Below are 15,933 nucleotides of genomic sequence, written 5' to 3'. Positions count from 1 at the left end.
GACAATTATATGGAACATTTGGAGATAACTGGGAATATTTTGCTTTGAAAGCCACATGCTTTTGCATTGTTAGAATTAAATAGAGCAATATTTTAGTGGCACATTTTTAACTTTTTTGCTGGAGTTTTTTGTTTAGTTCTGAACAAAGTTTTTCAAAATACCACAGAATGATAGCAGGGTGGCAGTTACATTTCATGAACTGTGAAGGTAGATACTGAAAGGTCTCGATTTCTAGGAAGCACCTCTCAAACGATGCACAGGTATAAATTATGCAGCTAATTCAAGTCATGGAGGACAGCAAATCTGTAGCTAAGCTGTCTGAAATAATAAGAGCGGAAAGACTTTCAGTCAGCCTCACTGGGAAATTACAGCGCTTGGTTTTCACAAATTACAGAAATACCTGCATTATTAGCTACTGAATAAAAATTATTTACAGTCTATTTAGGAGAAGTAATGTGCTCTAATTCATGAAACTTAGAAGAGCTGAAGGGCTACTTTTTAAATAGCATTCTCTGTTGTCTGAAAGTCTTTACTGCACAGCATAAGACACAGGAATAAATGCAGTCTGTTTCCAGAGCCTGGAAGCTAAAGTGGCAGTGCTGACATATAAAATAGTGAATAATACAATGAAAGTAATCTGTTCTTCTTCCAGTATGAGTTTGGAGATGTCAGTGATAGTACTCTTCAGTGTAATAACATTGTGCATTATTAAAGACAAGATCTCAACAGCTGCTTAATGTTAATGTGAGACCCCTGAACATATTCTGAGAGGCTCCATGTCAGTCCAACATAGGCACTGCAGTTCTCACTCACCGTATAATCACCGCCTTCTGTTATGCTTTGAGAGTTTATTTGCTTTTCTATCAGACAATCATTAATCTCTTCTCTTTAAAAAAAATATTAAAAAATGGAATATTCAGAAATAACTCTGCAACTACCCACTGTTCAGTTCTTCATATTTGTATTTGAAGAAAAATAAAACTATTTTAAAGTTATCTGATTTTCTGTCTTTTTCATAGAGTTTCTGCATTCATGACTCCAGTCTTTACTTTTCCTTGAGCAGAACCCTACAGCTCCTGTTTCTCAAGAGCAAGCACTACAGGCAGAAGCTGTGAGTAGATTCATGAAGAGCCTCACACAGGATCTGAGCTTAAATTCAGGCTGTTCACACGCTGTGTGCTAGCATATGTTATAAGCAACTATAAATTGTGTACAGATGTGTGCTGGAATTCCAGTGTAGCCAAGCTAACAACATTGAATAACATCTCTTATGCTTTGTAATTATACATAATGAATGTGCTGTCATATAATAGAGTCCGTGGATTTATCCAGTGGCTTTGTCAGCAAGGAATAAGAGTTACCATGTGAATTTTTAAACAAGATTTATAATATGGGGTATGCAAACCAAAGAGAGGAGGCTGATTTCTGGAGGCTTAAATAAACAGACAAGACAGGACTTGAGAAAGATTTGATTAAAGCGGGATTTGAAAGTCAAGAGACAAAAACATTTTGATATAAGCAAAAAGACAAAGTATGCAAACATTGTCCCAGTTCAAAAAGCAAGGTGCCAATAAATGGTAAATAGAGGGAAGCAGAGCAAATGAGATGGCAGGAGCAGAGGGAGAAAGGACAAGGCTGTAAAGAAGCTTCAGGAAGGGGGAGTTGGGAGTCCTTCAGGTGCCTTCCCAGGGTTTGCAAAGTGTCTCCGCAAAGGTAATGATTTTCATTCCTACCAAGTAAAGATGAGTGTGTTACTTTCCGTATACCAGAGTTTGAAGACTAAATGCCAGGAACAGCTATTGTCTTTGTTCCCTCTGAGCCCTCCTGTTGGGCCATAATCTGCATTGCCCTCATAGCAGCTCTCTTTTCCATGGGTCCAACAGAGTGGGCACACCAGCGTTTCCTCCCTTCTGATCAGTGGCAAACACCAAGCAGATAAAAGGCAGCCTGCTTACAGCAAATAACACTTTTCTTCAAGCTGTGTGAACAAAGCAGCAGAGGAAAAAGCAAGGAAAAGACCTGAAAGCACTCAAAAAGAGAGGGTAGGTTAGCTAACAGCTCACAGGAGATCAGGATTCAGTGGCCTCTCCCACTCAGAGCCTGAGCCTCAGCATGTGGTGTAAGCTAATTTACAACAGCGTTGCCATGATCTCACTGTCCTGCCCATTTCCAGCTTTTTATGCCCTTCTCCTCTGTGACTTCAGTGCAGGCACTCGTTTGATTGCATAGTGAAACGGTTCAGGGAGCTGAAAAAACTGAAAGTTTACCACTAAATAAGATAATTAGCTTTCAGCCAGGTCAGTTCCCTGAACAGGATCTGTGTGAAGCCCAGAGATACCAGGGCTAATGCAAGAGAGGGGATGGAGGTACGCAGCCTTGGGCCCCAGGGAAAGCACAGGTTGCTGAAACCTAGTCTTAGATTGCCTTGGGCTGCCATGGAAGCACATCTTGACATCTCCCAGCAGGCAACACAAGCTGTTTTGCAACCTTGTAGATACACGTCTTCCCCTTTCAGGTAACACAGATTTTTTATAAACTAAGATGTTCTGTGTTTCCTCTCCCCCAGGCTGTCATCCTGGTCAAAAGAGGACTCACAGGCTTAATGAGACTCCATCCGATAGATGATACTAGCAAATGATTAGCGAATGGCATCAGCTCTGACAGTCATTACTTGTAAGATTCATCCTGCATTTGAGGGAGATCCACTACATCAAAGCTGAGAAAATATATTAATGACAGAAAAAAATATATATATACAGTTTGATTATATCTTGAATTTTGATATTCAGTATACCTTTTGCTATAGATCTTATGCTTGTATTACATATTCCAGTGCATTTCTCCATTCATATAGTGTTTGCATCATTTGGCAGAGAACATGAAAATAATATGATCAGATTTTCCAGACTGCGCTATTAAAATGTCTATTAACAGAAAAGACATGCAGTTAAATCACTTCATATTAAATCAGCAACATTCTTAACCCTGAAGCATGGCTTCTTATTATTTATTGACTCTGCTCTTGACTTGTTGGACTCTTCATATCTCATGAGGCTGATTAGCTACTATCTGATAGTTATGTTTTCTTCTCTCTCAACATTCCTTTGCTTAATCTGTGCAGGTCATTTTACTTAACCCACTTTCTCCAAATTTGTGATACTCGTTGGTACCCTCAGAGCCTACCTTTCAGTGTTGCTATAGCTTAACACTGGCCAGTCTCCAGGCTTTCTCCACCACAAACAAAAAGCTGAATACTCCCATTCCTTATCTGGGAGGGACAGCTGCAGCTGTTCTTCCTAGTTCAATTTTAACTGTATATTTCTGAAAGATTAAGTGCTATATACAAAATTCAAAGTGAATCTTTTGAAAAAATATCAGTGGAAAACATTTAAAAGCACAGAAGAGCTAATACTACGAAGGGCTGTGGCTCAGGATCCCAGGTAACAGTAGCTTGTCTGCCTACTGTGACTGTGCCTGTCAATGAGCAGCATAGCTTTCTGCTTTTTTATTGTCCTACTATCTTTTCTATGCATTGGATGCTTTATTATTTCCCTGAGACTTTTCATGAGGCAGGTCATATCTGGCCATGTTATATAGTGATGTCTCCTGATTTTCTGGAAGAACTGGTCTGAATTACATGACACAATACCACATAATGATGGTGAAACATTGGAAACTCTGCTACTACTTAAACAGTTTCTAGGCCAGGTTAAAGTGCAGCAGAGCCATAGGACATAGTGACAAGTTTTGACAGGAGGAGTTTTTCTAAAGGACAGTCTTTCATCTGAGCATTTCAAACTCGACCTTAACAGGGTCATTTTGTAAGGCAGCAGAAGAGCTCAGCAATGTGCAGGCATTCACAGGCTCATTCAGACAAGGAACTCAGGCGCCCAGCATAATCCTTGCCAGGGCTAGGAATCCCACCTATCAGTACAGCCTGGCATTCTTCTGACAGGTGAAGCAATGACAGGCCAGAGAGCCTGCAATCAGCTTCCAGACCATAGTCAGTAGGGTAGAGCTGGTACCAAGTACACAGTAAAGAAAAGGTAGTGTACCACACATGAAGAGTGATCCTAGCCTAAACAAAAAGATTATTATTATTAGATATTGCTACTGGTCCTGGAAAGTTTATTATTTTTGGAGAAAAACAGTATTAGAGGAGTGCTGCTGCAGAAGCTATGTGTTGCTTCACCAAAGCACAACTGACTTACATGTTGTTAGGACTTACCATGCTCCAATGCATTCCCAACCAGCATTCCCTACTTAACAGATAAGGAATTAGCTTGGTGATTAAATAACTTCCATCAAATGCTCTCCTCTTTCAGCTAGCCTGGTCGTCCTTTTGTTGTTCTATTGACCTCCATTTTCCAGGCCATTGCATTTCCAAACAGCCGCCTTCAGAAGCATTATCCAATAACAGAAACAATTAGTTTGCAGATTTAAACATATCTGGAGCCTTACTGGTATCTGTCAGCATGTTTCAGGTGGTTTTGCTTGTCTTCTCTGCCAGTTTGACTGATTGCTGTGGTGTAGGAGAAGCACTGCCATAGCTGCTGAGAGCAGTGCCCAAGGGCCAGGTGTGCTGATGTGGGGTAATGCAGCCCAAAGGCACCCCTAATTTCAGAGGCCAAGAGAAAACCTCTCTGAAGTGTTTGCTCTGAGGGTTGATTGGCTGCTGAACAAACGCGTTCAAACTGGACAAGGTGCTGTATTTGCTGTAGTGGAGTTTCTAGGGGCCACTCATGTCTCTGCAAAGCCTTGGGCAGGGTCTCCCCACTGCAGCATGGAGGTGTTGCATAAAAACATGGCCGAGGTGTGACCCTGCTTTTCTCCTCTGTCACACCACTGGCCAGTATGTCACGGTAACCAAGAAAGCACAGAAACTTTAGATGGGATTCATCCCAACACACGTACTCTTTTTATCTCCTTCCCTTTCAGTATCGATCCAAGTTTCAGACATGAAATCTGGCCCTGTGGTGTTATTCAAGGAGAACAGCTGAAGGATTCAGATAGTCACTCTCTGAATGAGTTTGCAGAAGCTAAGTAGCTAGATTAGGAACATACAGGTGGGAAAGTGATAAACCCCACGATCAGAGGCATTTACAAAGTGCTATGAGACTCTGCTTTGTGCTATTTGTTGCTGAAGGCTGGGATTTTCAATTCCCAGTCTTTGTTGTTTTCCCAGCTTTGTTTGCTGAAGGCAAAGTGATTGTCAAATACTTCGCACAGAAGACCATAATTCTGTCTGGGACATTCAATAATATACATCTTAAATGAGACACAGTACTACCATGCAGAATTATGTCTTACTGCTGCTATTATTTCACTGATTTTACCATATGGTGGATGTTTTCAGTACTGTGTTTTCCAGCACAGAGTTTCAGCCCATATGCCAAAGCATAACATGCAGTACACTAAAGGCCACATTTTCTCTGCTTTGCTCCCCTGCAGCTGTGTCTTGCAAGCTCTGTCCAGTCCCCAAAAAGGTTGAGAAAAGACATGCAAGGCTTCCCTGCTTCTGAAAACAGCATCCTCGCAGGTTAAGCAAATTTCTTCTGACTGATCCTGATGCTGAAGCCTGGCTTCTAATATGACTCTTCCTGTGTGGCATAAGGTTCTGGACTATGTTTATTTTGTTCATCCTTATGTTATAGCTAGAGTCTTCACTGCCGAAGTCTTCTTTGGCGTGCTCATGGCTGGCTTACTGCTCAGGAGCTGACTGCTGGGACCGCAGCTTCTGGCTCCATGCAACTGTAGGATAGATGCGCCCTCCCGTGTACCGGCTCCGAAGTGCTTTTGCAGCCACAGCATTCTGAGATCAGAAACACCTCTCTGCAAATTTGGAGATCTATTTTTAAACCAGCTTTTCTTTTTCCACACGGCAGCTCTGCCAAAGCTCTCTTTCAATCACACGGAAGCTATTGATATATATATTTTTTAATTTGGAAGAAAGGTAGACGCTTCGGTTTGCAAAATGTACAGCAATAAAAATAGTGGTGCTGGCTTCCCCCACCTGGCTTTTCTGCTTATGCAGTGAGCTGGAGTCAAAAGAAACAAATGAGTACATTCCCCAGGAGTTTTTGCTGTTTCCATAGACGGTCTGATAAGATTTTGTACAGCTGCCTTTCTATAAAGAAATAAATTCCTGCCAAACAGAGCAGAGTAAAGAAAGAAATATTTCAAATAACAGTCACTTTGCATAAGGTTCTTTGAAGATGTGCAGAACAAGATGCACATATGCAATTTCAGTAAACCACTACAGCTTAGCTGGCACCACTGAGAAATCTTTTATTTTTTATGCACTTGGACTTCAATACCATAATCCCTGCATGAATCCAGTGCAGAACACTGAATCAAATAGCGGCCATCACTATCTGTGTCTAACAGTATAAATGACTGCATTTTTCAGGAGTCTGTTTCTTCCTGAAGCATCAGAGCATGTCAGCGAAACCTTAAGGTGCAGGCGTTAGAGCTGTAACAGAGGAGTCTAATTGACCAAGACAGGGTCTCTCATAGACAAGAAAAGCCCCTGGCCATAATTCTAGTTCAAATGACAGAATAGCTGTGCCAGTCATATTTTCCCGTGGAAATGGGATGGCATGGGGTGGGGAGCTGTTCCTTTTGTCCATTTCCATGCAGCGAGCCAGTATGTCTCAGCTCCTGGCACATTGCTTTCCCAGAGTGACCTGAGGAGGATGTAGGTTAGAGGCTGTCAGTTCTCTTCTTGTCTTTTTGTGTCTTTATGGTCTCTGGAAGCAACCTGAAGAGATCAGCTGAATGCAGCTAGTAGCAAACTTTTGGATGGCAACTTATCTGTCTCAAATTATCCTTTGCCTTCCTTCATTTTATTCTTTTTTTAAATATTTCTATCTAAAGTGATGCAAATTATGCCAGTACCTTTATTTGGTTTGGAGATGTATTGGATTGCTTTGTTTTTTTTCTTTTCTTTTCTTTTTTTTTTTTTTTTTAATATTATCCAGTTGAATTCAGTGATGTCTTTTCTCTCTCTCTTTCTTTCAGGTTATTTCTCTTCATCTTCTACTGTAGGTTGGGAAATTTCAGATGTATTTTGTTTCCATTGATCTATTTTGCCTAGTCACCATAAATTGCAATCTACTTCCTCTGCTGCATTTATTCCATCAGTAGTCTTAACTGGCAGTTTCTTTAGCAGTCCTTGCTCACGGAAGAGATTTTCATAGCTTTAAGCTACTTCATTTCTCTAGAGAGGAAATTAATTTGCACTTTAAACACAAGCAACACTTAGTCTCCATTCAGAAACTGGCAGAACTTATGCTGTGGGCTGCCTCAGATCTATCAGTATTTTTTATTTTATCCCAATTTGTTTTCTCCCTTTAATAAAAAAAGAATCTCAGTACTGGAACCTGATTTCAGATCCTGGAATTACATGTCCTTTCACTCAGGCCAAGCAAGAAAGAAACCTAGCAATTACTTTTGAAGTTAAAATCACTTGCTTTTCAACGCACTGATGCAGTATCACTTCCTCATTCAGCAGCTCCTGTTGGTGTGGGGAAAAAGAAGTAAAAAGCTTATGAAGAAGACTCCATAAAAGTGGAGATTGAAGTTTGAGCTATTATAAGCACTCAGATATATTTACTGAGTACAATAAAAAGCTACTACATAATATGAAAGTCTAGGAAGACACTTTTACAGTTCTAACCCTTAAGGTCCAAAGTGGGATTTCATAGAAATTCCAAAAGTACACATAAATGCTTCCAAGGGGACTTTTTTCAGTGAGTTTAAAACATAGCTGGCAATATTTATCAACAGATTGCCCATTACATGTATTCTTATACTAAATGGGCCTCCCGATCCCAAAACAAAGAAGTCTGAAATCAAACATATTTATTGGAGCTGTATCAATGCATTCTGTATTAATGCAATCCACCTAGATGCCTTGGATGAGTTCCACAAAAGATCAGCAATTACAGGACATGTTCCTTTTTCTCCAACAATTTCTGGAATCTCAAGAGTTGGGGTGAAAACTGGTGTTGGCTTGTCTGTCAGAAAGGATCTATGTGAAAAGCTTAGAGAAATTTAGTGAACTAAAAACAATTATTTAGACTGCATTGTCAGAATATTCTCAGTCAATAAAAATTGATGCATTTCCCTTTAGATCTTCTCGATAATTTCAAAGTGCTGTCTTAGAGAAACTTTCTTCATTGTGTCTACCTAATGACAGGATGCAGCCTGGAAGGCCAGCACTATCCTGGGTGCATCACAAGAGTGGTGGCCAGCAGGGAGAGGGAGGTGATTGTGCCCATCTACTTTGCCCTCATGAGGCCCCATCTGGAGTTCTGTGTCCAGGCCTGGGGCCCCCAGCACTGGAAGGATGTGGAGCTTTTGGAGGGGTCCAGAGGAGCACCACTGACATGATCAGAGGGCTGGAGCACCTCTCCTGTGAATAAAGGCTGAGGGAGCTGGGTTTGTTCAGTCTGGAGAAGAGAAGGCTCCAGGAGGACCTCACTGCAGCCTTCCAGTACTTGAGAGAAGCTTATAAACAGGAGGAGAGCAACTCCTTACATGGTTTGATAGTGACAGGAACAGGGGAAATGGTTATGGGGGAATAATATGAATGCAGTTTCGTGCTAACTTGTGGTTTGAGAATCTGGGCAGCTAAGCAGGATGTCCCTTGAGCATTTCTCAGGTCCTGACTCCCAGCTGAAAGTTCCCAACAACATTTGGCAGTTTTTTCCAGGACTCCCAGAAATGCATGGCCCCGTCTGTGAAGTGGGAGCTTTCCCTTCCTTGCTGCCTCAAACAGATTCCACATACTTTGGATGTTACTTTAGCAAACCTTACCTTTACCATTATTTTTGGTCAGACAATGGGAAATTGTGTCCTGTAAATTTTTCTCGGCAGCCTATAATATTTATTTACATAACAAGTGGTAGGAAGAAAATCCCAGCGCGAAGATCCCATTTTAAAACGAAGTAATTTGTCAACATTTATTTTTTCACTCATTTCAATTTGCATGCAAGGATACTAAGCTTTTTCTCTGGCTGTGCTACAGGGCTATAGTTTATTCACAGCAGGAAAGATAGCAAATATAAGCAGCAAGCTAATGGGCTGAGCCGCTATCTAGCTGCAGCTAAAGCATAGCTAAGTAAGGTTGGCGTTACAGTACAGTGCCTGCACCAAACAAGCCAATATGTGTCCTGCAGATTATAGCTTATTTGGTTCATGCGTGTTATAAAATCTGAACTTCAAGTGTGCATTTTTTAAATGCATTTGACAGAATTTGTCTGTTCTTTCCAAGGTCTGTACAGAAATGTTTCAAATTAATAGAAATTGATTCAACTGACTTCAAAATATCAAAATGGCAACAATGACATCTATACACGGGCTCACCCCCAGACTCCTGTAGTGTCAGTGGGGAGGCAGAGAAACCTCGAAGGTACCATTCACTTGGCACAGTTCAGAGCTCTGCTGGGATGCACAGGGAAGGCCAACAAGAAGGACCTGTTTCTCCCCACTGACTGCAAGAAGAGAGTGTGATAAACTCAAATGTAGAGGTCTGCATTTCTGACGTGGAAACTGCAAAGATAACAACTTGCTCACATGTGACATGACAGAGTGGTGACTTAACCAGTGCTCTTATCCTTGGACATCCAAAGGATGGGCTAATCTCCCGACTCACTGCTTTTCTTGTGCGGCGCTTACTGGATTTGTGTATCCTTTGCTGGCCATTGTTTTAATGCTGAATTAATCTGCCAGCATGTTCTGTCTTACTTTCAGAGTTTTTCCATAAAGAAAAGGAGTTTCCACAAACACACACGTCCTTGAGGGGAAAATCTGGCTTGGTTCTTCTTACTCTTTCCTGGATGATGAAAGAAGTACAGCCAGCACGATGTGAATTGCTCCTGCTTTTACACCACGAAGGATGACTGCACACCTTCACCTATTGGCTGGCCCTCTCCCTTGCAACATTCATGTAAGGTTTCTTGAGTAGCCTCCATGCTCAGAACATAATGACTGCTTTGCCTGTGCACCGAGATGTCTGCTGCCCCGTGTCTTGATGATAGCGAGACAAATGCACTCATTTTCAAACTTAAGAAGAAATTTTCCACAGATGCAACAATGACAAAATATCTGGGAAAACACAGAACAAGAAAACCTTTTCTTTACTGATAAGCAACTTATTTTAATCCTGCATGGAAAAGCTGAATTACTGATTTCCGTGTGGTCATATGTTCTGTAAGACTGCAACAAATCCTCACGGTTGTCTTAGGATACTTTTTCACACAATCATGCAGGTACAGGATTACATGTTTTTCCCCAGCTACATATCCTGTTATTAGCTGAACTCTAAAAGGCTTCTGCGAGCATTGCTTTGAGTGGTGTTATTGACTTTATTTTTTCAGACCAAAAATAATCAAAAAATTGTCAAGCTGCCTTAGTTGCTAAAATGACATTTTATGAGTGAGATATCCAGCTAACTATTGATAAGCGTGGGCATCTTGTTACTTCATGTGAGCTGTCATGACAGCTATGTATTCTGTATTTTTGATGCTGTTAAAAGAGCGAGGAGAATTAATCAAACGGACTGTAGCAGGCACTGTTCACTGTTTCCAGTCCCTTCTGCAGGAAGATGAAAATGAATAACCTGAATGTCAAAATGCTCTGTCAGTCAGGATCCTCAATCTGATGATGAAGTTGTTCAAATACTTCAAGAGGTACATTGTCTCCATCCTTTTTAAAAATCAGAAATTAAAAGGAATATGGAATTATTATTACCTGGCTGATAACAAAGGCAGATATCCAGTAGACATTTTGGCTCTTTCTGGCATATGCTTCTGGGCAATTCTGCTCTAGGAACAAAAGACTTTCTGTATATTAGCTCTGACTTCTAAGCTTGTGCCTGGACTGTAAGCTTCCAAAGATCTCCATACATAATGGTAACGATTAGAGACTTTAATTTTCTCTGTTGAGGACGTTTGTTCACAAGCATAAACCTGGAAGTCCAGTTCAAGCCACTGTGTTTACTGACAGTGCACATCTGTTCTCATCTGGAAGACTGCAGGAAACTCCTTTGGCTGAAGTAGTCAAAGCTTTGGAGCACTCGGAGGCATTCCCCATAGCATCACATCTCTCTTGGCCTCTTATTAATTCTGGCCCCTTGCCTTGACTCATTTGTGGGGTATGTGCAAAAGACTTTGAAGGTTAAAAGGTTCTTTGACATAAAGCCATAGCAATTTAATTAGTTACTCCAGTGCTGCCTCAGCTATGCTAAGCTTGAAAAATAAGATGGGATGCAAAGTTGTAGTTTTAACTTACAAAACCAGCAACCATCTGTAATTGTATTGCTCAGGAAATTCACTCTCCATCATGCAGAGAACAGAAGCACTGGAGCTGGAGTTTCTTCCCATGGCACGGCATGAACCATGCTCAAATGCCGGACTGGGAGCTTCTCCGTGCTTTTCCCATCTCCAAAGATTTAAAGCACTACAGAGCACTTCCCTCCCCTCCTCTCACCCCTATCCTGTTTGCAAGGTGGAAGGGAGTTGAAACAGATCAGATTTCTGGAAAGCTCTTGCTGTTGCATAAATGTAAGATAGTAAGAGCTGCTTTTGTACAAAAACGTGAACAAATGGCATTTGGCTGTGTCCCAGCGCACTCCTTGTGAGATTTTACTTCACCCATCTTCATCTCTTGCTTTTGGAAGTCTTTGAAGAATTGTTGATTTTCTTGTTGATTTTCTGCAGAATCTTCAGAAGATTACAGCAAATGGAGAGAACCAAATTTCATCCAGTGTGAGAGAACAGCACAATTACAACTCATCAGTAGTCAAGCACATAACAGAGAGGTTACCCACTGCATCCCATTGCCTCCTTTTTTGTTCCCCCGATGCTGTGTACTGTGTGAACTGTTAAACAGAGAAGCCAGGAACTTTGCCTTCTGTATCAGTAGGTTGTATATTTTCTCATCCGATCCATCCTGTTTTGGAAGTCTCACACTGCCCTCCATAGTGGAAGGGACTTGAGCTCTCCAGATTAACAGGGCATCTTTCCTTGCTTGCTAATCTAACCAAATCATCATTAAATTTCCGAATTTATTGCTCATTTTGCCACCTCATACCACTTCCCAACACTGAGCTGAAGCTTCCTCTCCTTCCTACCAACTGCACAGATTTCTCTGTCACCTCTGTTCGCTTTACCCTTACTCGCTCCCCCCCATTGAATTCCACTGCTCGATCAAATTCATCTTCATTCCCTTTCTGCAGGAAACGCTCAGTGCCTTGCATTGTATATGGCGCATGCAGAGACAAACCTCTGGAAGTTGTCTGCCTCATTAACTTGCACAATCTGTAAGACACAAGGGCAGAGAGTTGTAGAAACATACCCAGGAACAGAGCTTTTCCAATTGCACTTGCTGTTGTGATAAAGAGTTTTGAGACCATAAAAAATAAGCAAACACACCAAAACCACACTTTGATGTATTACGCCATGTGCTTGATGAAAACAATAAAAAAGCTTTCCACTCTGTACAGCACTTCATAAATATGCATTTATTTCCTCATCTTTCATCAGTTTTACAGATGTAACCAGTGCCTCAGTGCTTATATTTGTCAGAAGCATACAATGGAACTTCAGATACTTTTATTATACAGTTCTGAAGTGAAAAACAAATTAATGGTCCTTTCCATACGGAACGGAGCAAAAAAAAAAAAAAAAAGCAATTAATTTCTTATAACATATTACAGCGTTACATAAGATTTCCAACTTACAATTCTATCCTATCCCGTGTATTTACATACTTGAGTAATTTGCTTACTATTTACATATTTCAAATACTGTAGTCATAAATCTGTTTATATTGTACATTCCTGTTTAAATTTTTGTTACAGAAATTCTTTAATGCATTTTAGACACTGCAATTTCAGTATTTCACATCATTTCTAGCAAATTACTGCCTGGTTTCACCAGTGATGTGTCCGGGTGCCTCCTTCCTAAGAAAATAGATATTACAAAGGAATTTTACAATATTCAGAACCTCGAGTTTTGAAAGAAAAAAAACATTGTTGAATGTGGGATGTAACAATGATAATGTTATTTCCTGTTCTGTGTAGCATTATGCTTGGAATGACATTTTTCCTGAGGTGTACAATTGTTCAATGTAAGGTGGTTGGTTGGTTCTGTTCTGAGTGAAATATTTTATGGAAATTTAAAACGTATGGAAACACCTGAAATGTTACATAAATGTTGGCCATCTATTTACTGCAAATGATTCCTATCTGTACAGATATATAAACCTTATTTATATATCCATCTCTTATTTTCCAGAAAAATCTGTATCTATATAAATAAGCATCAATATTAGGAAACGTCTCACTTCCTTAAAAGCAATGTGCTCAAGTACAATATTCAACTTCTGACACAGACATGGTAGAGAGGCGACCTCTGATGGTAATGCTTTCTTCCAAGGGAAGTCAGAGACAGCTGCTGTATTGGGAAGACGTGGCAGACAACTTGCATGGACCCATAAGGAATTCTATGCATCCAGCCCCGTGTGTGCGACGCAGAAGCATCTGACACTGCAGACAACTTTGGGTCAACTTTCCATGTTAGGTGTAGCTACCTAAATAACATCTCAATTAAAAAATAATAATTATTATAGAAATCTCTTACAACATTGTACATTTAATGCTGTGTGTCTTTTCTCTAGTTACAATAATATGCTTTTCTATTAACAAATTAATGTGAATACAAAGACTAAAGCAAACGGTCATACATTTCTTTTACTCTGTTATTAGTAGCTATTCTGTTAGGCACAATATGACGTTCTTTGTAAACATAAAGACAAATCTCCATACATCAGAGCTGTAACGTGAACTTACGGAAACCATTTACACACGTTTCAGAAACAGAGCCCCACTACAGACCCCAGGCAAGGTGCAGCAATCCAGGAGGCATCAACCTGTGGCCATCACAACTGCAAACCCCAGCTGCTGTCAGTGGGACAGAAGTGCATCCTCGTCAGCAAATCCTCCTGCTTCGGAATTAATTCCTTGCTTTCTCTTCTACCATAGAGTTCACATAATTTTAAAACACGGATCTCATTATGACATGTATTGCATTCTTTTTACCCTGAAACAACTTATTATTTATTATACGGTTGATGTCAAGAACTAAAGCCCCTAAAATAAGTAATGTGACTAATATGTCTACAAAGCTTTCATCAAAATACATATCTATGTATTTTTAGGATCTTTAATCTTCCATAACAAGTCATAGGAGAATACCTCTTGAAAGAACTTCATTTCCCAAACTTAAAAGTGCACTATACTTTTTGTGTGACACTGTGCTACTCTAGAACTGAACTGATGAATATTCAGAGCTTCTAGTATCTCGCTTACTGCAAGTGTCACCCTTAATAACCCATGTGTTTATGGAAGGCACAAATTAACATGAGCTTAGTTAAGTCTAATAGAGAATTCTTATCTAACAGATTTCTTGAGAATAAATAGTGGACATAAATTGTGTAAGTTCAACGAAATTACTCTGAATCCCACGATTATTTCAAGAAACACTGCTTTCATTCTGCACAGTCACAGAGAATTTGTATTCTGCTCATATTGTAAAAGTGAGCTGTGTGTACAGTTATGGGGAACCATCTCCTCACTTCTTCTGAATAATAAGAAAAAAGGTACTAAATTATTTAACAAATGAGCTTTGAACCAGATATATTAATTTTCCTTTTCTAATACACTAGAAATAGAGAATAAGGCAACAACTGAGATAAAAATATATCTTGCTTTGTAAACCAAGCTTCTTAGTAAGATTCTTAAAAGTGAAATCTAATAATGAAAAACTGAAAGGCCCTGAAAGAAAGGCTTTAATTACTGTAACAATACCACATCTTCCATTCAATATTTTAAAAACACTCCAGAATACATAAAGAGGAACTTATCTTAGTGTCACTGATGAGTCTTAGGCATAAAGTCACTTCTTCGTATGGCTAAAAACCTACAACACCCAACAATGCTGAATAATGTTTAGAAAATGCCATCAATTTCCACTGCACCCTTTTATTTTCTTGTATCATTCTAACCTCACTCCACGGAACAATGAAAGATGGTATGAGAACATCAGCATCGTCCTGGTTATAAACAGACCTCCAAACACAGGTCTTGCTGCCTTAAATGGTCGTTGTGACTGTGAAGAGCTTTGTTTTTCTCATCCAAAATGAGTAATTCCAACTGCCTGTTAAAGTCACGACATAAAAACAAAACAGCCACAAAATCATTCTGAGAAATTCTAAGACTCAGGTATGTATAAGAATTGTTCAACATATATTCAACTCCATTTCACCAAATTATAGGAGGGGAAAAAAGAAGACAATTATGTGATAGATTTCTGAATTAATTTTTCGTGCTGAACAAAGAAGTTCTCTTTTAACTTAGATTCATTCATTACTCAATATCCTTTTTTGTCCATTCCTTTGGTATTCTGTTCTCATTTTCCAAATTCCAACAGGATTTTAATGGTCATCTCAATTCAAATGGAAGAACAATGAGCTGAAATCACAATCATAACAACAGATGCCATAATACTGCAGAACACATTGGTCTTAATAATTTCTGGATCTTCATATTCATTTCTTGTAATGATTGGGGGCATCTGCAAATGCAAACTTCAGTCTGTAGGCCTCTGCTAGGAGTACACTGATTTCTTCATTTCCCCAGTGTGCTGTGGGCAAATTCTGTAAAAATATCAGCAATTCCTAGTTGGAGAGAGAGAAAAAAAAAGGAAATCGATATATATTTGCAAATACAAGTGCTATAGCTATATATACATATATATATACTTATTTAATAGCTATTTATTATAGAATGATTACTTACATGCATGCAGCACCTCAGTATCCCAAACAAACCTGAGATTCCCTTAAGTGATTTTTCTGTAACTTTTATAG

General features: G+C 39.7%; 1 protein-coding gene across 2 annotated transcripts in view; it reads right to left on the bottom strand.

The window, feature by feature from the left end:
- Positions 1-12,503: 12,503 nt before the first annotated feature.
- Positions 12,504-15,933, bottom strand: part of TBC1D22A (TBC1 domain family member 22A) — a 154,172-nt gene continuing 150,742 nt past the window's right edge. For both annotated transcript variants that reach the window (XM_042872645.1, XM_042872647.1), the window contains exon 13: positions 12,504-15,741. In XM_042872645.1, coding sequence (XP_042728579.1) covers positions 15,613-15,741 — 129 coding nt within the window. In that variant the 3' untranslated portion in view covers positions 12,504-15,612. The remainder of the gene's footprint in view (positions 15,742-15,933) is intronic.

Source organism: Lagopus leucura, unplaced genomic scaffold (genome assembly GCF_019238085.1).
Source record: "Lagopus leucura isolate 7727_CA_CO unplaced genomic scaffold, USGS_WTPT01 Super-Scaffold_100008, whole genome shotgun sequence".
NCBI classification, from domain to species: Eukaryota; Metazoa; Chordata; class Aves; order Galliformes; family Phasianidae; genus Lagopus; species Lagopus leucura.
Note: the sequence above shows the minus strand (reverse complement) of the source record. Positions and strands in the feature narration are given on the sequence as shown.